We start from the raw sequence: 26202 nt of genomic DNA on the forward strand, positions 1-26202 counted from the left end.
GTCCCATTACACATTAAAGCAATAGCTATTCTTTCATTCAGACCTTTATGGCCCATTTGAGAAAATGACTTCCACACATAAAATCAGATCAGATTTCCATATTTAATGCACCCCTTTGACCTGTTCTCCCTGTGCAAGGACCTAATTGGATTCATGAAATTCTTTGCCGGCTGGTAAGTTGGACAAAATCGTCATTAAAATGGAAAAATAGAGTTTTTTTTTTTTTTTTTTCCCAGATGCTTATGTTGAGAAACCGAGAGGGCCTTTGGGCTTTTTTTTTTTTTTTAACCTGTTAAACAAAAGCACCAGGGAGCCGAGCACTTGAGCGACTTCCTCGACGTGAATGAGAGAGAAAAAAAAAAAAAAGTTGACGTTTCAGTTCGGGGGATTTTACTGGCTGCTGCGCAAAACGGGTTGTTTTCATTGTCAAAGGTCACCGGGTTGTTTCTGACTCGGCATCTCGGTCAAGAGCGCTCTCCAGACGTCAGCCATCACTCAGGCAGTTTATAGTGGAGAGTCGCCCCACATGGAATCCATCATAGAGAGACATCCGGGCTGATGGTGTTTAGTTTAACCATCTCCAGCTTGGAGAGACACACACACACACACACACACACATGAAAATGAGTGGATCGTACTTGAAGGTGATATAACTTAGCCTACTTCCTTGACATTTCAGTGAACCACCCCGGCACACATGTCACTTATTACAAACAGGCGCACTGTGTTTCTCTCCCCAGGGTGTTTTCAAATACGCTGCTAAAGTCAAAGTCACACTTTAATAAAGTCGCAACGATGAGTAAATCAGACCGTGAAAAGTCATATCGCCAGTCAACTTAATGCTTCAGCTGAGTCCAAGCCACAATGTGAGACGTGCTTTATTTCCGTAATCATTGCGCTTCATCATCACGACGATAAAAACACTTACAGGGCGAGAAAGGCCACAGGAAGAACCCCCCACCCCCCGCAGCTGAGAAGCCCCGTAGATACTTTGGCGACATCTACCGGCCAACACCTGCCTCTTCCAAAAGCAACGGCGAGGGGGAGGGGGGGGCTTTGTTCCACCTGATTGACGGGATTGCTGAGGTGAGGGGGCCTTCCGCCACATGTGACGTCACCAATCAAACGACTTCATGTGCGTCTTTCTGGACTGACCGCGCGCTCAATGAAGGCCGACCAATCCAGGGGGCCGTTTCCCGTTTTCCCTCGTGCCGCTCGGACGCGAGCTCCTGATTTCACCAACTTTGGGCTCTGTCAGTTGGAATGACCTCGTCAATCAGGCAAGCGCGCGTCCTTGCGGGAATATAGTGGTGGGGGGGAGGTGCGTAAATGCGCGCAGAACGAGTTGACTTTATGTGCAGTCTCTCTGCTGGATAGCGTTTGGTCCATTTCGTGAGAGAGGAAGAGAGAGAAAATAACTGCCATAGTTCATTTGTTTGTCGAGGCGGGGAGTTTCGTGTCATTATGGAGCTAATGCGCGCAAGAAATGGGGACTAATAAACACTGACGGCTCGACCCGCACCCTCCCTCCTCCCACCCCCACCCCCACTCCTGCCTCAGCTTTCACGAACGATTCTCAGGCTGGAAGTCTCGCGGCGCCCGAAGGCTGAATTAAATCCGAACAGCTGAAGGTTTGTATTTTATTTTTATTTTTTTGCCTTTTCCCCAATAAGGAGACAGCGAGTCTCTCTCTCTCTCTCTCTCTCTCTCTCTCTCTCTCTCTCTCTCTCTCTCTCTCTCTCTCGCTCTCTCTCTCTCTCTGACACACACACACACACACACACACACACACACACACACTGGCGCGCGCGCGCGGGGCGAGGTGTGTGCGCTGCTGTAGGCGGGGAGGGCTGGCTGGCTCTCCCAGGAGCGCCGAGCGGAGCCTCACTCTGGACCTTCACTTCGCCTCCAGCCGAGGAGGCAGCTTCGCTTCGTGCAGCAGCAGCAGCAGCAGCAGCAGCAGCAGCTTCGTGCAGCCGCGCTCCGGGTGTTTGGGCGGTCAGGTCCCTCTCCTGCTCCTTCCTCCCCTCCGCTGCTCCGCTGCTCCACTCCGGGGCTCACAGTGATCAGCAGGGAACAGCAGCAGGAGCCCAAGCTCCTCTCCCGCTCCTCCTGCTCTTTCTGCTGCTCCTCCTCGGCGGTGCGTCCCGTACGCGCTCTTGATCCCTCTCCGGGTCCGGGATGGACTCCTCTCCTCCTCCTCCTCCTCCTCCTCTGCACCTTCATCTCTGAGAGACCGCCGGTTGCCGCTACACTTTTTGCTCGGACTTGTCTGGAGAATCAGCTGATCTGCTTTCGGGTTCCCCCCCACCCCTTTTTTTTTCTTTTGTCTTTGTCTTTGTCTTTTTTTTTTTTTTTAAGTCTTCCACCAGTTTTGAGTGAACTGCCCGCGCGCCGACATGGGAGTGCGCATGCATCTGCTGCTCCTGCAGTACTACCTGGTGTGCAGCCTGCTGTGCGACGCCGTGGCGTTCGTGGAGGAGCCATCGGGCGGCAGGTCGGACGGGTACTGCGGGCGGATCCTCCGGGCGCAGACGCAGGGCACCCGGAGGGACGGCCACCATGAGTTCAGGCTCAGGGTGGAGGGCGACCCGGAGACCTACCAGCCCGGCAGCACTTACAGAGGTAAGGCTCTCACGGAGGGGAACTTAAAGATACATAAATAAATAAATAAATAAAATAGTAGCGTCCGTGTGACTACGAGACGAACAATAGACTCGAACTTTTTTTGACTTGAGGAAACTCTTCCACAGGGGTTCAAGTTTGATAAGGGCTCCTCAGGGGGATACAGACTGACCTATATCCACTTCCTGCAACCAAAAAAAAAAAGAAAAAAAAGAAGACACACAACACCCTTGCACGCACACAAGGACGACGCACATACAGTAGATAAGGATCTGGCTTCAGTCCAGCTGACCTCTGCATGTCAAACCGTTCAAAGTTGGCTCAATGTTTATAAGTTCAGCTGCAGCAGTGGCACAAGTTTCAAAGGAGAAAAGTCTCCACCACTGATATCCTGCCACTGCATGCATTTCATTTTTTTTTTTTTTCTTTTCGACTGTGATGCCACATTTCAAAATCCAGGGCTAAATTCTAATCAGCTGTCGGGGGAGGGGGCTGTGAAGGACGCCACCCAAGGTAAAATAAAAGGGTTATCTGTAAGACCTTCACGCACATTCCTTCATTTAAAAAAATAAAGATCGTGAGGCTCCCTTTTTCCATGCAAGGCCATTTTCACATAGTTTGCACAAAAAAAAGTAAAATCCTGACTTTAACACATTTGGCCTGCAGGCAAGATTTGTGACATCGGGATGATTTTGCAACACAGTGAATAGTGCGATGTGGCGCCTCTGAGCGAGGACCCTAAAGTATCACCTCAACTTTTCCACTCATTCAGATTTTAATCCGTGTTTTGAGGAACTTTTGCGACTTTTCCTACTCGGTCATGCCCCACTTTTGATTTTCCACTTTTCAGAAAAAGTCGTCCTAAAGTCCTAAAGAGTTCTCAAAGAGAAAAGTTGACTTGACACGAGACAACACACACGCTCTGCTGTTGACGTTGCTGCTGAGTCTGAAACTCTTACCTAGACCTCTGCCAGTTCCCCATCTCCAAGCATTGCAAAGTTTGCATGTCATTTTCTGGAGTTTATCTACATTCTCTCTCTCTCTCTCTCTCATCTCCCCTCCCCAGTGGTCCTCATGGCAACCAGCCCGGCTTATTTCCGGGGTTTCATCCTCATCGCGCTGAAGGAGGGAAGGGAGGGCACCTCAGACGACGACTACGTCGGCCAGTACCAGGTGAGTGCGAGGCAGCGGGAGGGGAAGGAGGGGGAAGGAGGGGCAAGGATTGCTGCGTGCTCCGAGGGAAGTTGTGCAGCAGATCATTTGCATGCTGCAGCGCAACTCGGGAGACGACTTGGCTCTTTCCCCCGCTGTCTCCAGGCTGTGAAGGTGAAAGGTGTTGATTAGAGTCCCAGGCAGTCAAAACTCCTGCGTGGCAGAGGAACAGGGAATCTGCAGCTGCTCTGTCGGGTGAGGTGCAGACACGGCATCCCCGAAGGAAGAAGCAGACATTAGTCTAGCGGAGAGGTAGGGCATGTGAGACGAAGGGCATGCGAGGGCAGGGTGAGGAGGGATTTGCGGAGAGTGGGAGGCGGCAGAGATCTGCGAGATGCTGGTGGTAACACAAAACAGCAGAGAGCTGCCGAGGAGAGAGCCAGACTTCCTCAATTACCTCCCTCCCGCTCAGCGTAAACAGGAACACGCATCTGTAGCCGTGTTTCCGCATGCTGATCCCAAACGGAGTCTTAGCAAACAGAGCGGGGGGGGGGGGGCGAAGGGGGGTCGGGGGAGTCCGGGAGGGGGTCGGGGGTCGGGGGGGCTGCTTTCATGTAGCCGACGCTTTGAAAAAAATTCAATTTTCTGTCCGACCCCCCTCCCCCGGAAACGCCGGCGTAATCCCGCGCTTTTTGAGCCGCTGTCGGGGAAGATCTGATTGCTGTCAAGGTTGAGTTGGAAAAGAGGAGCGTCGTTGCACGAATGTTGCAGAGGCAAAAGCTTGGTTTGTCGAGTTTTGTGCAAAAACATTCGTTTTTTTTTCCCCACCAACGGTTTGCAGCAAGTTATTGCTTCAACCTACCGGAGACATTTTCTCCAAAAAGTCTGAGCGTCCACATTAAAAGCTCCCATGTCACTGTTATCCAATGAGGTTGTCCAGCTGCATTAATAATAATATAAAAAAAAACAAAGCAGATGAAGGCTTCTGTTTAAAGCCTTCTGCAAAAAAAACCCATAGAACAAGAGGAAACAAACCAAACTGATGCCCATCCCAAAAGATGGAACAAACGCCTGATTGCTGGTGTTTCTACTGACAGAGTAGAGGTGCCAGTTAGGTATCAGTGCCCTTTGTGACATCACAAAAACAGATTTCCCAGTGTGCAAAGGCCGCAGCGTTGGCTAACCCTCGCTGATGTGGCGTCTACATCTGCAAACTCACTGGAAACATTCCCCCGAATACCCGAATAACGTCCACCTCAAACTGGATGAAACGGCGGCGTCACATCCAGCCGAGACCCCGCTTAGACCTCTGTCGTGTTTGCGTTGCATTTTTTTGTCATACGTTTTTATCCTTTTTGTGTCGTGACGGGAAACCAAAGTTTGGCAGCGTTGTGCGTTTTGAGAGAAACGCCGACACGCGCTGCGGCAAAAACAAGAGAGAAGAACGGCTGCAATGGCGGCTTTGGGAGCGGCTGAGGCCTTTGTATCTTTGGGAAAGGCAGTGGGGTGACTTACTGACTAACAAACCGACCGGCTGACTGACTGCCAGACTGCCGTACCTACAGCAAAAATCGTCTGTTTAATCTCAAGGGTGCACACCGCATGTTTTGGCGAGACACACTGAATATAAAGTGAACCGCTGTTTACCCAAGAAGACTCCACAGGGCACCTGAAAGGGAAAACACACACACACACACACGCGCGCTCAAAAGCCAAAAAAAAAAAAAAAAAAAAAAAAATCAATAGCAATACTGTTTATATATTATAATATATGCCATTAGAAGGCAATAAAGCACAACAGCACTGCTCACTACAAGCGAAGGTTTAATAAACAGCTTTCAACAGAAAGGGGGGATACTGTTGTATTGGAAGCTGGCTGCAAGGTTTTTACCTTCACTCATCTACAGAAGTGATAATATTCAGCACCGACATGGCTTCACTCTTTTTAATCAAGTTGCTCCCGGAGGAAAACAGTTCCCACGTGAGCGAAATATGGGGCGTCATGCGAAATGGCGAAAAAGATTGTGGCAAACCAATGTGACGGTGGCACAAATCACGTCCTTGAGATGCAGAGCAGTGGAAGCATCTCGATACGAGACCTGGAAGACTGACAGATGTTAGTTCAGGGTGTTAAAGTGATGCATTCGTCCATGACGTTGTGCAAAAAGAAGCGCCCTTGCTAGCCCTGTGGCCATGATACACAAAAAGTGAGGAGCATTCATCCCTGTCTCTCATTCTCATATTTGCCATGCTGTTGATTCTGATACTTTTCAAACTTGGGGCATTAAATTTCAAATCACAGTACATATTTAACTTGTTTCCTAGCTCAATTTCGATTTTAAAGACAGTCAATGGGGGAAAGATTCTACGAGTGCCACCAGTCTTGATATAGCCTGGATAGCACATCTGCAGTGGGATTACAAATCCTCTTGTTCATGTTGGGGGCCAGTGGTGAGAACTGCGCTTCATAACTTCAGAGATTAAGACAGACAGGAAAGCAAGTCACTTTTTATTTCCACGGCTCTTCCTTCTAAATGCACCTCAAGCTTGAGGGTTATGCAAGTGTTGCTGGAGTCACGAGGCCTTTGGCTCGCTTTCTAACTAAGTAGCCATTGCTTCTGACCTATTTGAAGGTCTGCTGATGAGACACTGAGACACATTCGCCCCGCCTGGAGAACCAGCTCAAGGTCAAAGAGCCCCGGGAGTCAAAGCAAAACTGCGCATTCTGTCTTTGTCCGACGTTCTCACGGCTGGTCTTGTATTTTGGTTAAGAGCAACGACGACGGCAAAGGCGCGTAAAAGGTGAAGTTTCAAGAGTCTGGGTTCAAAGATAAAGACGGCGGTTGACAACTTTGTCTCTTCTGAAAAGCAAAAGCGAGGCCACAGATGAGGCAGGACTAAAAGTACCTGACGGCCTCCCAGCAGGGCTAGCGAGCGAGCGCTAACTCCAACAGTGTGGGCAGAGCACGCACTAAATTAAAGGTGACAATCTGGCAATGCAATCTGTTGCACGCGCGCAAGACTTTTTGTGCCATAATGGGCAGCCATAGCAGACGCGCTGATCCGTGTGTGTGTGTGTGTGTGTGTGTGTGTGTGTGTGTGTGTGTGTGTGTGTGTGTGTGTGTGTGTGTGTGTGTGTGTGTGTGTGTGCGCGCGTGCGTGTGTGTATGAGAGAGATCTTGATGAGCGAGACACTTTCCACACCGCCTGGTTCTGAGAAGCCCCGTCCTGCTCGAAGTTGCTTTATGAAGACGCACAATCTAATAATTGAACATTTGGATTCGTGCGGCTCTGGAGCCGAGTTTGAGTGTAATTCCATTTGTTGAGGCTGCCGTCCGTCCTCCTCCGTCCCAGTTAGGGCGAGTGGGTCGATAGTAGAAAGATGCTGCCTGACAGCGAGTCCGGCTTTTTATTCGACGACCTCAATCCATCAAACTCAGCCTCTCCTTATCGGACCGGTTTACATAACAACACTCGTTTGAAATTACATTTGCAGCAATCGAGTTACTTTTCCACGTTGTGATCATGTCTGGAGTTTTGCAAAGTCATGTTTTTTTGTTTTTTTTGTTTTTTTGCGCAGTGGCGAAAAAGCCGAAGAATCACGCTTGTCTGCTTTTCCGAGCGACTTTTTGCTCCCCGCGCTCGCTGCTTCTGAGTTGTTTCTGGCAGTCGTCCTGGAATGCGCTCGCCTGCTGTTTCACTAAAACACCACAATCAAGGGTAGCCGCTCATTGTTTTGCTTCTTTTTTTTTCTTCCCTTTCCGAAAGCAATAATCCCCTTTTTGTCCCCCATTACTACCATTAAAAGACTTCCGTCTTAATGTGTCAGACCCCGGAGAGCTTGGCTTGTGTGCTCAGGGTCCCGCTGAGCACGCACTCATTGTCCGCGCGCTGGCTGATGTGTGTGTCTTTGCGCTCACGGGTTGGCATGCGGGTATTTGTGTGGGTCTGCGTGTGTGTTTTTCCCAGCGCTGCCGGCGTCAGTGTGGGACGTGGGTCATATTTATTGAGGCCAGCCGCCGCGTTATTGCTCAGGGAGACGGCCGCAGCTTGTTTGGATAAGAGGAAAGATGAGCAGACACGAGATGTTATCATCCCCTTTTATTTTTTTTTTCCTCCTTTCTCAGATTATGTGGGGAGAAGAGTTTAGCTGGGGATAAACAAACCCCATCAGTTTAAAGTGATAGCTCTCAGATAGAGGCAATTACATAAGCCAAGTGAGGTTTTAAAAGGCTGTAAAAGTGAGGGATGTGTGTGTGTGTGTGTGTGTGTGTGTGTGTGTGTGTGTGTGTGTGTGTGTAGTCAGAATGATGGCGACCTGATATGCAACACAATCACACTTGCGTTCGGTCTACCAGGAGGGATAATGATTTCCTCTCCACCCATGCAAAGTTGGTTCAAAACAAATGTGATGAGATTAAGCAGTGGCAAAAAGCAAGTGAAGTTATTACACGTAAATGGGAACACATTACTTTTGATTAAAGTTCATTTTCAATGGCATGGGAACGGTTAAGTGAAACATTTTATAGTTGATTTCAGAAGAGTCCATTTATTCTCATTTACCAACCGCAATATGAAGCTCCGGGTTCCAGAACAGACACTGTTACATGTTCTATTTCTTCCATTATGATGATGACGAGTCTCTTTTCCGGAATGCCTTAATTTACATTACTTCACTTGCATTGAGGACTCAGCAGGGACTTTCATAACATTCTTTTAGTCATTTATATTACTGCTTGCAATGACCTTTAATAAATGATATGTAGTTGTCTTATGTATGGCTACATTATAAATGTTCATCTGTTTTTTTGTTTTTTTTTTATCAACTAACTGTCCTTTGACCTTTGTTAAATTGGCCCCATTGTATCTTTTAAATGTCTTTTTGAAATGAAATTGACAACTTGTGTATTTATGGTTGGCTTTGTCCGCTCGGATTTTGCTCGACTTTCTACTGTTCAAGCTATCAAGTTATCGTAGTAACGCGTCTGCACATGACAGGGCCCCTTTAAGTCTTTCATTCTATGGCTTTTGAATGATTAGAAAAAAATGAACAGGCGGCGCAAATGAGCAGTTGCCACACTGGCAGTAAAAAGCGCATCATTTTGTCTTTTAGAAGAAGAAATTTTGATGACAGAATCCATTCATTGGAGGAGTGCCGGAGAGCTGCTCCCGGGAAAGATTTTGGTTCTTTGCAAAAAAAAAACTGTGTGAATAATAAGCAACTCATGAACCGTACAATCAAGCAAAGCTCATGTGAAAATCAGCATTTTCATATTAATTTAGAAAAAGCCAATTTTAATTTTGATAGTCTGACGATAAATTGCATCGAAAAACAACAAAGCAAAAAACTCTTCAATCAGACTTAGACTGGCCTGGGTGCGTCCTCCACTGCCCCACGCTCGGGGCTCTGACCTGGGATGGTGTAAATCTGTCAGGGAAGAAGAAGAAGAATCTGCTAACGGCACATAAGCCAAGAGAAATAGCTAGCAAGTGCAAGGCCAAGTGTGTTTTTCTGGACAAACAAGCAGCCAGAGTTTATGCGCTGGGGAAAACTCCAATACTAGCAAACTGGAAAGGGACGGGGGGGGTGGGGGGGGGGGGGCATCGCTGCCCACGTTCGCAGAGCCGGGCATGAAAACACACCCGCGAATTAAGAATGGCTCACACGGGCCACTTGCAAGTGACGCCAGACTCAGAATTGAAATCATGATTGGATTCATGAATGAAATCCCCTTCACAAGCTCTTAACTCACAGTTTCCTTTCAAGCACTTGAATCTACGGCGGCGTTCATCGCTCTTCTTAACGCTCTCGCCGATGAACGGGTTATTACTCTGCGCCTTAACGTTCAACCCGCAGGAGTCGCAGCGGCGGCCCAGCCAGTGAGCCGCTCCGACCATTAAAGATGCGAAAGGCTCCCGGCATTACAACATGCTTCTGACCTCCGAAGCAATTCTCAAAGCAACGAGTGTTTAGTTCAAGCCGACGCATTAACATGCACCGCTGGACTTTTTTTTTTAAAGGGTACATTTTTTCCCCCCTGTTAGGGAGCCGTTATCACTGCCTTTCCATTGTTTGGAAGCAATTAATGTTCAAAGGTGACGGCTCAACATTTTGTCCTCGACTTTTGTGGTCTGAGCAGCCGGCTTTGAACAAGCTGCAAAGCCGGCTGCATGCATTCACACACACACACACACACACACACACACACACACACACACACACACACACACACACACACACACACACACACAGGTCGGCGATATTAATGCCTACACCTGTGCTGTGAGGGGGAAACAGAGTTTGATGGGGGAATCGTGAATGTCTGAGAATTTTTAAAGGGCCTTGCTCGAAACCCTTGAAGGCTCCCTGATGGCAGTTACCAAGATAAGCACTGTTATTTTTATCGATGTTGGTTGAGGGCAGCGTGCACCCGCCCACCCGCCCACCGGTCGGCCGACGACAGTTGGTTACTAATCAGTAGCTGCGGCCACAACTTTATGAGATTTTTACTCAAAATTAGACCAAAGTGGTCATTGTGAGCAACACGTGATGTCATCCAAGTAAAGCAAAATGTCATGCAATGTTGTAAAGGTCTGAATTTAGGGCTCCCTTATTGACATCCAATTGTTTTTGCCTTTTTTGCAACCAGCTTTTGCGCCTCCTGCTGGCCAAACAGTAGAATGCAGTGCTTTGACAATTATCATTTTTTTTATACACTCAATGTTTGAAGCACGGTTTTGGATGATCAGTGCTTGCACAATGTCAGCTGATATGTCACTCCCAGATTAGTGACATCACCGCCAGCTGGATGTTTCGTCCAGTGGCCCTTTTTGATTTTGTCTCCTTCCAAACATGGTGAAGGTCCAACAAAGTATGACTTTTATCAGGATGCTTGAACTAAAGTTTTTTTTTTATTTGCTGTAGGCTATAACCAGAAGCATACATACACGTCTTCAGGAATATCAGAGGTTTGTTTTTTTTTCCTCTTGCTTTTTTTTTTTTTTTTTTTTTTTTTAAATAAATACGCATATGAAACTGCTGCACTTGAGCTCGGAGCTAAAAACATCCAAAATGATTCCACCTCAAAACAGTGCACACACCCCCCCCCCCCCCCCCCCCCCCGTCCCCCCCTTTTAAACAGCCTAACTTTGTTTTCAGCTGGCATACGTTTAAAGCAAACAGAGTGGCGAGCCATCCAAAAAGCCAGGCTGGAGTCTCCAGGTACAAAGCTGCAGGCTCGGTGTCTGCGGCGGCTGGTCCGTGCCATCCAAATCCTCTCCCCTCACTGCCTCCGTACGGCTCCACACTACGTGTCATTTAATCCTTTCTCCTCCGAGCGCGCTCCTCTCACTCAAGGTGACAGACTTTAGCTGCTGCTTCTTGTTGTTGTTGTTGCTGTTGTTGTTGTCAGAGGCTTTTTTTTCCCGCCCCAAAGCCTGGATGACGTCACGGCTTCGGCACTCACAGAACAGAGCGATAACACAAAAGGGATGTTACAGGGAGACGTGGAGGCGGAGGGTGGGGGGTGGAAATCATTTCAGGATGGAGAGCCACTGCAGGCTGGGGTCAATTTTTAGACCGACAATACACTCCCTCTTCTCCCATGATGCTCTTCATACGGGTGCAGCACTCCCAGTCTTATTGTTTTTCCGAGTGTCACCTCGGATGCGACGCCGCCGCCTTGGTCGGCCGGCTCAGACACAAAACGGCACCAAGTTTGCGCTCTGTCTCCGAGCCGTTTGATTGATAGGCTGCTCCAGGCAGAATGGCAGCGCCTTCAAGGTCTTTATAGTGGAGGAGAAGGTGGTTAGGAAATCAGCTCATCTTCAGGTTGACATGACACTTCAGTGTGTCTGCCTGCCCGCTTGCTCATCTTCTCTTTTGATTTCTTTTGTTTTTTATTTTTTATTTTTTCCTGGAACCCAAAAGTTTTTGGGGTCCCAAAACGTTTCAACTGTATTAAGTCCTTTTTTATTGGTCTGCATTTAATTACAAATGTGTGACACACACACACACACACACACACACATACACACACACACACACCAGCCTTATTGTCAGTGTTCCTCAGGAATCCTGGGTGTCTGCTCAGGCCTTGGTTTGTCTTGTCGGGCTCCCGCGTTTGTGGTCTTTGTGTGTGTGTGTGTGCGTGTGTGCGTACAAATGTGCAAGTGTTTGAACAGGGCTCTGCATTTGCTTGTGCAGGCACTCTGAAGCATCTGTGTTTACCGTCTCAACAGTGAGCGGGAGATTGAGTGAGAGCGACTGAGGTAGACAAACTACGGACACACACACACACACAGTCTTCCCAAACTCTCCATCTCACTCTCTTTATCTTTCCGTCCGTCCGTCCGTCTTTCCATCTCTTCGCTCTCCTCAGCTCCGCAATAGAACCGGACACCTAAAGCAGACAGTTTTTTTTTTTTATTGTTGTTGTTGTTGTTGTTTTTTTGGTCGCCTCTCATTCTATGTGTGTGTGTGCTTCTTCCATTTAATCTTGCAAGAACAAGGCCTTTGACCTTTGCCTGACTTCAACCTCCCAAACTCATAATGTTGGATTCCACTAGAATTAATACAAATCAAAATGCCTGCCAAGACATTTTAATGCTGACTTGAATATCAACGAGCACAGATTTAAGATCGTTCTGCTCACAGCCAATCCCACAGCCTAATGCAAATGGAAAGTAAACGATTTATGATTTAATTCAATTTATTTTAAATGGCTTTTTTTTAAAAAAATAAATAAATAAACAAACAGCTCACAGGTAATTTTCAGCTATTGGTCAGACCTGTTTAGACTAAATATTTTGAAATGACGTTGGCTTCAGTCAGCTCTTGATAAAAATATAGAGTGAGGTCATTTTCACAGCGAAATGTTCGGTGGACTTTGTAGTTATAACCTACAGCTTGTTTTGCTTTCAAACTGCACTTGTTCAAATGTGGCGAACCCTTGGAATAACACGTTTCTCTCCCTGCCTGTGGTGGCGCTGCATTAAGAATTACTGAATAATACGACAAGACAAATGGCAAAAAAGAAACTTTACTTTGTTATTGTTTCATTACTAGGCAACCGGGCACATTTTTTAAACCTTGTAGTCGGCTTGCTGCATTTGGTTTCTTTAAAGCAGCCGACATTTTTGGGGGCTAGCAGAGCTTTGCTTCTTTGGAGTTTGATGGCACATTCACATCTCCACAAAAGAACCAAACCTTCCAAGCAAACAAATCAGTTTGTTTGATTAACAGGGCTAGTGTACGTCAATCTGCATATCAACCATTTATTCATACCTCTGTCAAAATTCAACAAATACAAAATCAGAATTATTGCTTGTTTTCTCAACATTTGTTTCTCGAACCAACTTGGATGTCCATCCAGTTTCAATATTTTTTGATAAACTGCTCGGCTTGAGACTGGGAAGGGAACTTTGACCTTTCTTGCAAGATGAAGGCATAGAAGAGAGAAAAAAAGAATGAAAGAGAAAGAAAATAGAGGACAGCACAGACGTGATAAAAAAGGAGAAGGATGGTAAAATGTACGCCAACATTTCCAGCCATGTCATTCCAACATACTGTAAAACCTACATCAAGATAACCATGTGGTCCTGTGTTACACAAAGTCTGTATTTCGGGCGAAAACTGTGTTGGTCTTGCTTGGGTTTTGGACATAAAAGCAGAATGAGTGTTGACTCTCTTGGAGGATCTGACTAAAACTTTTTCAAACATATGAATCTCTGCCTCCTCCTGCCCAACACTGTTGAGCAAAGTGACTGCTGCCACTATTAACTTTGTAAACCTTTGGATGTATTCATACTGCGACTCCCCCTGGCCTGCCTACCACTCTGTCTCTGCAATGTTTTGTGCTTCCTTTTCACCCCAACTGGTCCAAGCAGATTCAGGGTCTGCTGGAGGTTGGTTGGTCACTTGGTTTTCTATTTTGACCGAGCAAAGCCTTTTAAGACGCCTCTGGATGTGATTTAGCAGTTTGTAAATCGCAGTTGTTTTATTTATTGTTCAACGGTGGAAATTTAAAGGAGTTGCAGAATCAGAGTTCTATTCGTGACTTGAAGAAAACGCAGCCAGATTTTTCCCCAAGTTCAATGAAATTCAAAGGGAAATTTGTGAAAACAGATGACATTGGGCAAAGTAAGGCACACAGTTGATGTGATGGAAGCGACTGTCTCTAAATACCACAAGCTCCAAATCAGACAAAACTTGTTTAACCGCAGTACCAAAGTTCTGTCTGTACCTTAGACAGAATTTGCAGCTCTCGCACTAGACTACACAACTTTTTTTGCTGCCTAAGCTGGCACCTGCCAGCATGATATCATCTTCAGCTTCGTCTAGCAGACTGTTTTACTCCACTGGCTCCTCCGGGGGAAAACAGAAATAGTTAGTCTTGTGAAAGAGTCAACACACAAAACCTCTTTGTCTCATTATTCATGCTAATACTTCTGCAATCGCCGAGTCATCAGGAAATCTGCACAGATGGCCCGGAGCAGTTAGGTCGAAGCAGTCAATGTGGAGAGGAGAGAGAGTGGACAGTCAGCTGGTGCAGGGATCCGTTGCTGATGAGCAGTGCACCTGAAACACTAGGTTTTGGGCCCACACACTGTGCTCTGGCTGTCAGCTAGCAAAACCATTCAGGACACCGGGGGAGCATCTGCTGTACTGCTGTCAGGCGCTCAGCGGTGGAGCTGAAAGTGTGCTGTTGAAGAGCGACAGTAGGAATCAGCACCATGTCTTGAGTTACCGATGGACTTGGGAAGGAATCGACTGTCTTGAATCCAAATGTACTTTTGAAATAAAAACTTTCGTGATTAAAGTTGACATTTCAAGAATTTTTCGTGAATAAAATTGAAATTTTGAGAATAAACTCGAAATTTGGAGATTAAAGTCACAATTTCGTAATTAAAGTTGAAATTCCGAGAATAACGTCGAAATGTCAAGAACAAAGCCGAATGGAGTACCAGTTTCCTTTTTACTTTACTTACTTTATTCATGAAATTTCAACTTAAAACTCAAATTGGAAACAAAAAGTGTTTTTCTTCTTCTGGCCCTTGTTGTCTTTCGTAGTTTTTGATACATTTCCCTGTGGCCCTAAACTTCTAAATGCGTTAGACTCGGTACTAGGCTCTTGTACTGACACTTAATGTGCCTCTTGTCTTTACTTTTATAGAAACTCACTGAATCTATGCTGAACACCATGTTGAACTGTGGTCACTGGTCTTTATGTGACTGCCTGTACGTTTTTTTTTTTTCCCCCCAATTACATTTATAGAATCAAGTTGAGTTTTGTTCAGCACACCAGTTTAGCCTCTGACTACATGATGGACAACTGTCCTATTCATACTCATTTGAATATTGATGTAGCAATTGGTCTTGATTTGGCACGCACGCTGCCGAGCACCAGAGTGAAGAATGTCATTACAGAGAATAAGCGCTTGTTTATTCATGTCATTCTCCCGCAGGCTATTTCATGCCAGTCCTCACTAAAAGTCCCCACTCTTCTGTTTCTGCTTCTTGCAACCTTTCCCTCGCTGTCTGCCTTCTCTCTGTCTCTTCTGCTACCTTTTTTTGGACAGCGTTTTTTGTTGGAATAATTCATGATGAAACTGAAGCGTGTTTAAACTTGGCGTAGAGTGAGAGGCACGAGGACGGGTGAAGCATTCGTCTGTCGGGGACTCCAAGACTGGGTTTTTAGGCATTGTTGTTGTTGGTGGGAGGCAGCTGGAGAGCAGCAGTTACAAGTCTGTCTGAGTGTGCTTTGTCTTTCAAACGTCTGACAAGTCCCAGGCACTGATGGGATGGGGTTAGACACGTCCTCAATAGCCTAAAGACTATTATTATCCTCCGGCCCAGTTGGAGACTGAGACTGTTGCCATTTATCCTCTTCCAAAACTTTTGCTGCAGCTGTGCCAGACTCTTGAGTCTTGAAGCTACTTAATGGCAAATCAGACGTATGCACGTTCTCTCTGAGGTCTTTTGTTTTTCATTGTTTAGGATTTTTAGTTTTCCCTCACCTGGTCGGAAGTATGGAGGGCGATGCCTCTTCTGAGGCAAAGCACTCTTGTTCACTTGGAATGAACAAGTTTTATTTGACTTATATGACCCTGATTAACTTAAAAAGTGCCTTCAAATGTATTATTTTTAGTTTACTATATATATTATATTAATTTATTTATCATTTACTATAGATAACTATTTGTTTGTTGTCCATCGGTACATTATTTATGTGTGATATCAATCAACAAACCATTTTTTTTTTTTTGTTTTAGTCCAGTGTGCAAAAACATTTATAAAATAGGGATTAGGAAATTATTCTGGCATTCCAACATTGATAACTTGATGTGCACACATTGCTTATTTATGTGGCTTTATAAATGAAATAAACTGTTCATTGGTAAGGATGAGAGCTTTATGATAAAGGAAAGTTAGAATTTCATCTGTTATGAAAAATTCCAATTAAATGATTTCTTCCCTCTGTGCATCTAAAAGCTGTGCAGCCCTTCCTGCAAAATAGGGCCTGTGTTAGAATGAGTAATCATTCAGCACTCTCATGGCTTTCATTGAGTTAGAACGGGGGCATTTTCAGAAGCATCATAAGTGTTGTACACTAATACTAGAATCTGCCTCGTCACAGATCATTGATGAGGACGACACTCAGTTCATGACCAACTGCCCCCCTGCGGTGACGGAGAGCACGCCTCGCAGACGCACCAGGATCCAGGTCTTCTGGACAGCACCGCCTAGTGGCAGCGGCTGTGTTATACTCAAGTAAGTCTGGTGTTCGCTCGGCCTTGTGATTTTCACTCGGGAATTACATCAACCTTGCGAGGCCCAAATAGAGACTGAGAATGAATTAATGCAGGGGTAGATGAAAGTGTTCAGATCCATTTCAGAAATGTTTGTAAGTGAGGGTTTCTAAGTGGTTTTGTTCCAGTGATTTAATATTATTTCATTACATTAAAAAAAGCAGAAATGACAGACATGGTAGTCATTAAAAGCTGCTTAAATATTTAACAGTGGGCTAATTCTTCTCAACATTTCAATGTATAGAAATCAATTAAATGTTTATGTTTTTCTAATGAAGTTCCATAGTATCCCATTTTCACATTGTTTTCATCCCATATGGGTCTCTAGAAAACTAAAAACCTAACCTGCTGCCTCTTCGCTAAATGCACAATTTTAGTTCCATGCTGAAGCTGATGCTTCTCTGCCTGCCACATGATTGGAAAAGAACAGAAACAAGGCAGCCTCATGGACTGTAATGACACCTCTGGCTCTGGCTCTTGCTGCTAATCTGAAAGGCACCAGTGTCCTTTGTGATTCTGATTTCTGAAAGTTTGCACACACTTTTTTGTGAGAGTTCCTTTGCAAGTTGTACACTTTGTCGTTAGTAAATAATAAATAGTAATAATAGTAAATAATGGTAAAGTGAATTATACGCTACACTTCCATATCAATTAGTCCTTTGAATCTTAAATAATGTTCTGAATTTCAACTACCACCACTATTGCTACTAACTGCTTTTTCTACATGTAACGGGTCAGTTCAATTTTTCTGAACTGTAGTGGACTAAAAAGTATAAATGGTCCCAAGCACTTTAATTTGTTTTCTTTCATTTGGATGACGTTCTTACCTATTAACAATAACGCAAGATAACACACATTTCTGCTTAGAGGAAATGAGACTGGAGTAACTCAATAGGAATGTTTTAGAGTGACTTACAGTTGGGCAGAAACCAGGACTTAAACCAGTGTAGCATAATGGTTATGGCAGGGTCATTGTGTTTTTACAGATAATGGTTATTGGTCACATAGACAACACAAAGTGAGGAAATACCAGCTGTTTCTCCAGTCGCTGTGGCCTGAGAACGGGGACTAGCGCAACAAAATACAGGCAGAGGATAATGAGGGGCAGTTATAGTCCAAAGCAGATGTGACTCACACCACTGCTGTGTTATTTCCGGAGGTGTGTGCATGTGTGGGTTCGTGCCTGTGGAGACAAAACCTCCAATGTCCACTATCACTTGCCAAAGACCAGAGATGATACGTACTAGGGAACTAAGAGTGGAGTATACGTTAGTCAAGCTTGGCCCAACAATTAAGTCAGGAGTATTTATAAAAAACCTTTATGTCCTCAGTCATCATAGGATTAAGATGCTGTCGGTAAAAGTGTTTAATGTAATTGGAATAAAGAAAAAAACAACACAATGCATCCATGTTGGAAGAAAATGTGCACTGCTTCCACTTCTCCACTTCCATTAGCTGGCGCCATGAGCACTTGGAAACCACTTGAGTATCTACAACTGAATTTCCTCAGACAGTAACTCATTCTGACCCCACTTTGTTCATTTGTCACAAGTTGCCATGGTGATAAAAAGACACCTGACACTAAACTTTTTGAGTGAAAGTCAAGCTAACCTGGTTATCATCATATCAATCAAACCAACCTCTGTCTGCATTTACCTCTGCTGCATTTGCCCCTTTGTATCATTTAGATCTATAGGTTTTATAAATGCAATCTAAAGGATAGTGTCACTGAAACAGCTCTTTTGGTCCATGTTTCTGCTACACAAGCTAAAGAATGACAGACCTCTAGGTCATAAGCCAAGACCAAACACTCTGCACTGCTTTGGATCGAAACATTCTTTGCTTATGATTGAAGAGAAGAATATGCGAGACGGCCAGAGTTTGGTGTATTTGGACTTGTGCTGTTACTTTCACAAACCTGGTGAAAGATACACATTTTAGAGCACATTTTGGTTACATTTCAAGTTATCTGGCATGGCTTCATTTTTCTGGGAAATGAATGAAAAAAGTCAATGCTTGGATATGTTGATGATATGTTTGGGCAGGAGCTACTGAAGGCAGATGCCACGAAAAATTGAAAGGAGGTCCTCTTGCATTCTAGCACTGATGGGAACAGCCAATAAAGCTCAAGCATGTGTGTGTCCAGAGCTGTGAGACCACACGTCTACAGCCTTGATAAACTCCTCAGTCTTGAGCACGATCGCAGCTTAGTGAACCCACCGTTGCTGCTTGCGGTCCACCTTTTAATCACCATGCCTGCTGCACCAGTTTGCTCAGCTGGAACAGAAAGACTGCGTTATCAAGAGTTCTCACTCTGGAATCTGTATATTAGATGTTTAGTTTCAGGGCCTCCAGCACACCGTTGTCAGGGTGAAAGAAAGGTCGACCCACGACCCCACAAATCCCCCCGAAAAAAACCTCTTGCAGTGTAAACTTTCTTGTTCTTGTTGTCGAGAGAGGGTTGGGATTTTTAAGTTATTGAGGGTCTAAGGCAGGGGCGGGAAAACCTTTTGACTGGTGGGCCACAATGATATCTAAAATTTGAAAGAGGGGCCGGAGCAGGAGCAGATGGATGGAGTGTTTTGGTGAGTCACCTCATAGGAGTAAAATATATCATGGGGTATGTAGAAAACGTGTTTTAGTGTCAATTGTAAATGAAAACAAAAGCGGTACAACAAAGGAGCCTATCCCAGCTGCCATAGGGCAAAAGGTAGGGTGACAGACTGGACAAGTCGCCAGTTCATCGCAGGGCCACATACAAAGACAAACAAAGACAAACAACCACTCGCACGCACACACAGTCCTTCAGACAATGTGGAGTTCCGTGTTCGCCTCACATGAACGTCTCTGGAGAACGTCTTTGGACTGCTGGAGAGGAAGCCGGGGCGGAGCAGACACTGCGAGAACTCGACAAAGAAAGTCGCTGTGAGGTGACAGATGCCAACCACTGCGCCACCTTCAAGCCCTCGGAGGCAAACTGCAGCCGGAGCAAAACTGGCACCTGCTGCGTGGTTCCGCTGCAGCTCAGGTCGAGTCCTCACCGGCTGGTCTGCGGACGAAAAATGCTTTGCATTTGATTAGATGGTGCCGCGATCGGGCCGGCCGGATTACAAGAGTTCTCATCGCGACGGGCCAGGCTCGCTCTCAACACTGAACCTGCGAAAGCCAAAGGAAACAGGATGGTAGGAGAGGAAACGGAAGGGATTTAACAAACGAGGAGCCGCGCTCCCACAAATCTAATATTTCCGTAAAACCAACAGCGGCAGTGCACGGAGCGAGCAAATGATTAAATATAAAGGAGACTTAGTCATTCACCTGAGCCGGCGCAAAACAAATCGAGGGATGCCGGCGCGTAGCTGCAGGCGACTTTTCGTTTTTTTTTGACAAATCCAGAATACAAATGACAAACAGCCGATAACTTGGAATAAACATGCCCCCGGGACTTTCTTTCTTTCTCTCTCTCTGTCTATGTGCTTCTTTCTCCGCCCCCCCACCCCCCTCCACCGCCATCTCCCCGCTTCCATCTCGTCATTCTGCTTCCCGGAGGGAATAACCTCTGTGACACGCATCTTCCTCCTCTGAGCGCGACGCTGGAAACTTGCCCTCACCTCCTCGGTGTGCTCACAGCTGCTACGTTTTAATTTATTTGCCGGCGCTGTATGACAGATGGCACTGAGCGTCCCATTGTTTGCTCGCCCAATAAGCAACACCCGCCCTCCTCCCATCTCCCACGCAAATTCTCCGCAGATCGCCCTCGTCTGTCAGCGTGGCGATAGAGTTTTTTTTTTGCATTCCAGGGTTCCACCTCCACCGTCGCTTTACCCTACTCCAACCCCCCCAAAATAAATTTTACAGGGTGCTACTGGGAAGACCTCAACAATAATATTGTGTCAGGAGTAGCGAGGAAATCCTCCGACGTAGGACTGTGCACTTTGAAACTAACAAAACAAGCGATAGACCAGATAATCGTCTGCATAGCGGCATGTATATTTTTGAATGACACGTTCCCTTCTATCACATGTTGTTAAAATACAACACGTATTAAAATCCACTACAGGCCCACCAAATACTGTAGTAAATTAAGCGTGACGAGTTTAGCACGTATCAACATGTGGCCCTACTTTTAACTCTCTCTTCTTTTCAAACCCTTATCACAAATGGATAGACTTGAGATTAAAATTTCACGCCAATATTTTTCCCTTTTACAGAAAATGAATATCAGCTCCAAACATCGGTTATCGGCGTCCTTGACTGCTAATAAGTGGAATCGTCCCTGAAAAAGATACTGTCAGCCCCCCCCCCCAAAAAAAAAACAACAACAAAAAAACAAAAAAAAACAACCCAAAACTGTGAACGGCTCCTCTTTCATTCAGGCCACTGTTTTCGCGAGGATGAAATACTTCACTTCTGTCCCACCTGCTTGTTCTTTTATTCTCCCAACAGCCTGCCCTGCCCGCTCCTTATCATCCGCACAAGCCTCCACGCTTATTCCAGGAGATAATTAAATGCGACTGCTTTCCATTGGGAGCGCTCCAATACTTTTCCCCCCGCACGTTAAAAGAAGATAATAATCTAACTCCTCCTCTGAATACGACAGCAGGCCCCCCAGGCATGTTGCTTTTAATTGATGCCAACATCAGCACCTGCTATCTCAAAATCAGTGCAATTATATTTTTTCAGGAGGAGGCACGCTGCCGCTGTTCGAGACAGCTGTAGCCTTTTTAATAGAGCAACTTGCTTTTTATTACCGGATGGACCGAGATGTTAGACTTCAGGTAAATATTTAAATATTTCAGTCTGGCCAACCTTAAAACCCAGTTTCCTTTTACAATAGTGGCTAAAAATGACACCAAATGCAAAGCGTGTGATCTATTTCAATTTTTTTTTTTTTTTCTTTGAATCTTTCTGAATGTGCGAGTTGTGAAAAATTGATATTCCGATTGGCGTGCTGTCACAGCCCGCTGTTTCAGTCAGTGCGATTCTGTGTGATTGAGCTCGGATTGTTTGTTTGTCGCCTCAAGGACATTTTTCGCCTCGTCTTGGAGCGAGCAAGGTTGTCGACTTGATGATTTGTGTTGGTGCGTGACACAATCAGCCAACTCGTGGTCAAAATTAAATTATCTCAACCACTCTCGGTTTTTCACGTGTTGGCATTTTTTATATGTGTAACAGGTTTGTTATTATACCTGAATAAAGACACAGTACATTACCACTTCATACTGAGCACACCCTTAGCATTAGTAAGTGTGAAACAATCAATCAACCAATCAATCAACCAATCAACCAGTTAACCAATCAACCAGTTAACCAACCAATCAATCAACCAACCAACAACACGTTTTTTACAAATCAAGATACTAAACCATTTAAACTGCTAAAAGTGTGTAAATATTACAAAGTGTTAGCGTTAGTGCTATTTCGTATAATAATTTCGTTAGAAAAAAAAGGCTTTTTACGGTGCAGTTTCATGATAAAGGTTAACTAAGTGGTTTTTAAATAGTATGAAAACAATTAAACCAAAACCTCTCTGAAACCTTCGGCATTCCTCCGACCGCTGCTCTTGCACTCCGGAGGTTCCCATGCGGTGGAAGTGGAGCGCGAGCTGAACACCTGAGTGAAGTCAGCTGTTGAAACACGCTCGGCAGTTTTCCTGGCAAGCCAAACTTGTCAGCAGCATTCAAACAGCACTCTGTATCTCGCGCTATTTCTGCTCGTCTTATTGGCACAGGAACTAACAACAGCGCCAACCATGTGCAACTCTTCTCCTTGAGGCAGGAAGTGTACTGCCAGGCCTTTCCTCCCCTTCCTCTACCTCCTCCTCCTCCACCTCCTCCTCGTCCTCCTTCGTTTGGTCAGATTTATGCCTCAGCCAACGTCATTCATCCTGCACAGCCGTCCAACTTGAAACGACATGCAGCCCGAGGCAGAGGGAAGCAGCTCCTGCAAAGCCTCCACAGTGATGGAAAGGTCCACGCTGGTGTTGACCGTGCTTTTAACTTTTGGTGCCACATATTTCGCTACAGCATATACAGTATATATAGATTTCTTTAAAGCACTCCTACTTGGAGTAGATATGGACTTTTGGAAATCGATTACCCTCCCTTTGTTGGACAACTTTTATTGGTCGACCTTGTGTTGTATGTATTGCAATGCAGAGTGGAATGGTAAAGTTTTTACACGGCGACTTGTCTTCAGAAGCACAGTTCAAAACATCAAAATACTCCCAAATATTGTACAAATACAGTGTAAAATCTGTTACTTCAATTAAAGTTGAGTGGACTTGACGGTTAATGTTGCATTTTTACATATCACGCCTTGAACATGAACAAATCTTGCCAATTTGTATCATGTGCTTTAACTTGCTTTAACCTGCTTTAGTTAAAATTATTCAGCCAGCATCCTAAAACCTAACATAGACACTATGACACAATGCACTTTCCCCCCCTCACTAAAGCCACAGCAAATTTATTTCTTTATACTTATCTGAGACAATGATTTAAAGACTGAAGGAGATTTGGCCCCTATCAGCGCTGTTGTTTCTGTGGTATCTGATCATTATATCGGTGCTGTTGACTGTCTGCGGTGAGATAAGTTCTGTTACTCGTCCCAAATCTCTGGCAGACAGTGGTTTTAGGGGGGGCTTAGCGGCCGAATACTTTGTTTGGGCTTGTTTTTAAATGGACTCAAAAGATCCATCTGTGCATGAGTTTTATCGGATCCGATGGAGCGCTGGCAACTGAGGAGCGTATGGTGCCACCTGAAATGTTTCTGCAAGTTACAACTGGCGAGGAGCTTAGCATCGGAACAGAACATAGGCTCACCAGAAATATAATGGCACAATTATGTTGTAACTTTAAAAAAAAGAAAGAAAAAGGTAGATAATCCTTTTATTCCATTGTAACAAATCTTGAGTCTGACATTTAGCTCTGTGGAGTGGCTGGCATCCCCATTTTGCCTCATGCCAGATAATAAGTCCTGGTCCAGCTACTGGGTCAGAGGCTTTATTTGTAGAGTTTATACGTTGCTCTTCCTACAAGGGCTCTCTCGGTGTACTCCGGTGTATTCTCAAAGGTGATTCTAAATTCTCACTTTGTGATCTGGTGCGGCAACCTTGTCACGGACTAACAACCTGTCCTGGTTGTACCTGCAGCTGGCCTTTGATGTTCACAATAGACAGAGAAGAGACAGTTTGATTAGAGCTGTTCACACTGCCACATCGAAAGAAGAGTAAACAGTGGGATTTTCAAGACTTTCCTCCACTCCCTGCTGGCTTTGGCACGAGTGCACTTTTAGGGGCAATAAACGATTTTCATCGTAGATGTCAGATAAAAGGTAATAAAAAAATTGACATGTGCAGCTCTATTGGTGTTATTTCCACTGGGGTAGAGCGTGACATCACATGCCCTCTCTGTCTGTTGATTTCCAGCCCTTTCTATCCTCTTGTTTGCAAAGCTGGAACGGCCGCGCGTGCAAGTTGGTGCATGTGAATCGCCGTCTCCTCCTGCCCTTCAGTACTGCTGGCGGGCAAACACGCTGCAACTTCAGAAAACACGTGCAAATAGCATGAAACATGCTTCGAATGAATGCTAACGTTATCCAAAATTGTACTGGATAAAACCGTTATATAACTCTAAATCCCGTGGGTTGCCTACTGTTATCAGAATTCTGTTACCTATCAGGAAAGGACTTGAAACGGGACGCTGCTAAAATGCATAAATGGTTTAGTTTATTATATTTTAACTGACTTTGGATGATTAAAAAAACAAACAAACAAACAAAAAAAAAACTCTTATGCACGGTACCAGAATTCCTCCAACATGGTCCCAGAATTCCATGTTGGAGGCCCGTCCGTCACTACCTGCGTTTCAGGTGAAAATGGCACGTGAAAGTGAAATTAAATTATTTTCTGTGGTGGCTCCAAGTCCCGATACCAACACTCATTTAACATTTTAATCACGATGAGACGATGTGTGAAAAAAACTAAGATTCGTATCCAGATGTTTTTGATAATGAAGTAACTTAGCCTTTTGGAGAAGGGTTGAAATTATTGCACAATATAGCATTTTTTAATTACCAGTTGTACATGATATAGAGGGCAAAATTGTCATGCAACTAACGATTAATACAGAAATATGACACGAGAATTCAGTCAACATTTAGTCAAGCACTAGCTTTGCACTCAGACCTGAAAGGTCGCCTGCTGGCGCTCTGGTCGCTGGTGTCGAGCTGCTCATCAGCCGAGGGGGCAGGGATTTAAGCCCTCGGTGCAGATGTGTCAGTGTAGTTGTGCCCAACTGTGCATTTTACAAATATAGGCCTACTATCATTCATTTTTTTTACGACTTTCATTAAAAAAATTTAAATTACGCTCATAAACACAGCTATATAACCTTTACAAGTCTGTTATTGTCATGACCTTACCCTCCTGTCGGCGTGACTGTTGGGAAATGTAATTGGTGAATAAAAGTGGAAGCTGATTTTGTCATCAAGAAAGCCTGTTGGAAGCCTTGTATTGCAGGATAGTTGCTGAGGAAATGCAGGACCCGGCATTGTCGCTCCATAGAGTCCTGCAAACCTGGCAACCCCACAGGGAAATTCACTAAGCGGTCTTTTGTGTTGTAAAGAAGACAGTAATAAAGGTATTGTTAATGATTCAATAATCTTTCAGGACTCGGGATTCATCAGCATCTACCTTTTCCTTCATGTTCATGTTGTTCTGGAGGTCTGCAGTAACCTGCGTTTTTCTTGCTACTGCCTTCGGGGTTTCAACCAGTCCAAATACGTTAACAAGACTTTGTGTATCTTACTGCAATTATACTTTTATCACTTGGTTTTCAGAAGTATTCTTAAGAAGAGAACAAGTTGCTTGGAAAATAAAAGACAAAAAACAATTCAATTTCCAAAGGGATTCTTCCAGTTTTATAAGCGATCATTCCACCCACCCAGGTCTGACCTCACTGGATGAGACATTTGGCTCAATAAAATTTTGGTTCTCACGGGAGACTTTTTGAGATAAAGCAACTTGATTGCATGTATGTTTTGTGGATATACCAACAATCCTCCTACAATTGCCTGTATAACAGCGAGACGCCCACGCAATTTCCGCCCCGTCTTCATCTTCAAAGCCTCCACTGCTGCGTTTTCTGGGGTGGATCTCTCCAGCAAAAGTTTCTTCTTCTTTTTTCTTTTTAATACTTCTCCCTTGTTTTGACATTTTATCCTGCGCAAGCGTGCCTCCGCTGCATGTGCAAGCTTCTCGGGGTGCCCACAGGGGTGTGTGTGTGTGCATAAACGTCAGATAACGCTGGTAGGAGATGATATGTGTGTGTGTGTGTGTGTGTGTGTGTGTGTGTGTGTGTGTGTGTGTGTGTGTGTGTTTTTCCACCCTGGGTCACTGAGACCTCTTTGAAAGTTCTGATGATCTCAGCCCGAATGTGTTGTCTGATCTCCCGAAATTCCTGAAAAGTCTTTTCCGTGTAGGCACATTCTCACCCGGAGCTAGCGGAGACCGACAGACAGATGGTGGGGTGTGTGTGTTGTGGGTGGTTGAGACCTAAAAAAGAAAAATTGTATAGTACAAAAGCTCCATTACTTTACTCCTCCTTATTAAGTTTC

At 45.0% G+C, this 26202-nt stretch overlaps 1 protein-coding gene across 1 annotated transcript in view; it reads left to right on the forward strand.

Annotated features, from left to right (window-relative positions):
* Positions 1-1516: 1516 nt before the first annotated feature.
* spon1b (spondin 1b) overlaps positions 1517-26202 on the forward strand; it is an 81908-nt gene continuing 57222 nt past the window's right edge. The window contains exons 1-4 of the mRNA XM_076042665.1: positions 1517-1631; positions 2362-2625; positions 3692-3798; positions 16416-16549. Of these exons, the coding sequence (XP_075898780.1) occupies positions 2400-2625; positions 3692-3798; positions 16416-16549 (467 nt within the window). The 5' untranslated portion in view covers positions 1517-1631; positions 2362-2399. The remainder of the gene's footprint in view (positions 1632-2361; positions 2626-3691; positions 3799-16415; positions 16550-26202) is intronic.

The sequence above is a fragment of the Nelusetta ayraudi genome, unplaced genomic scaffold (genome assembly GCF_046127955.1).
Source record: "Nelusetta ayraudi isolate G7.1 ecotype Tasmania unplaced genomic scaffold, CSIRO-AGI_Nayr_v1 ptg000071l, whole genome shotgun sequence".
NCBI lineage: Eukaryota > Metazoa > Chordata > Actinopteri > Tetraodontiformes > Monacanthidae > Nelusetta > Nelusetta ayraudi.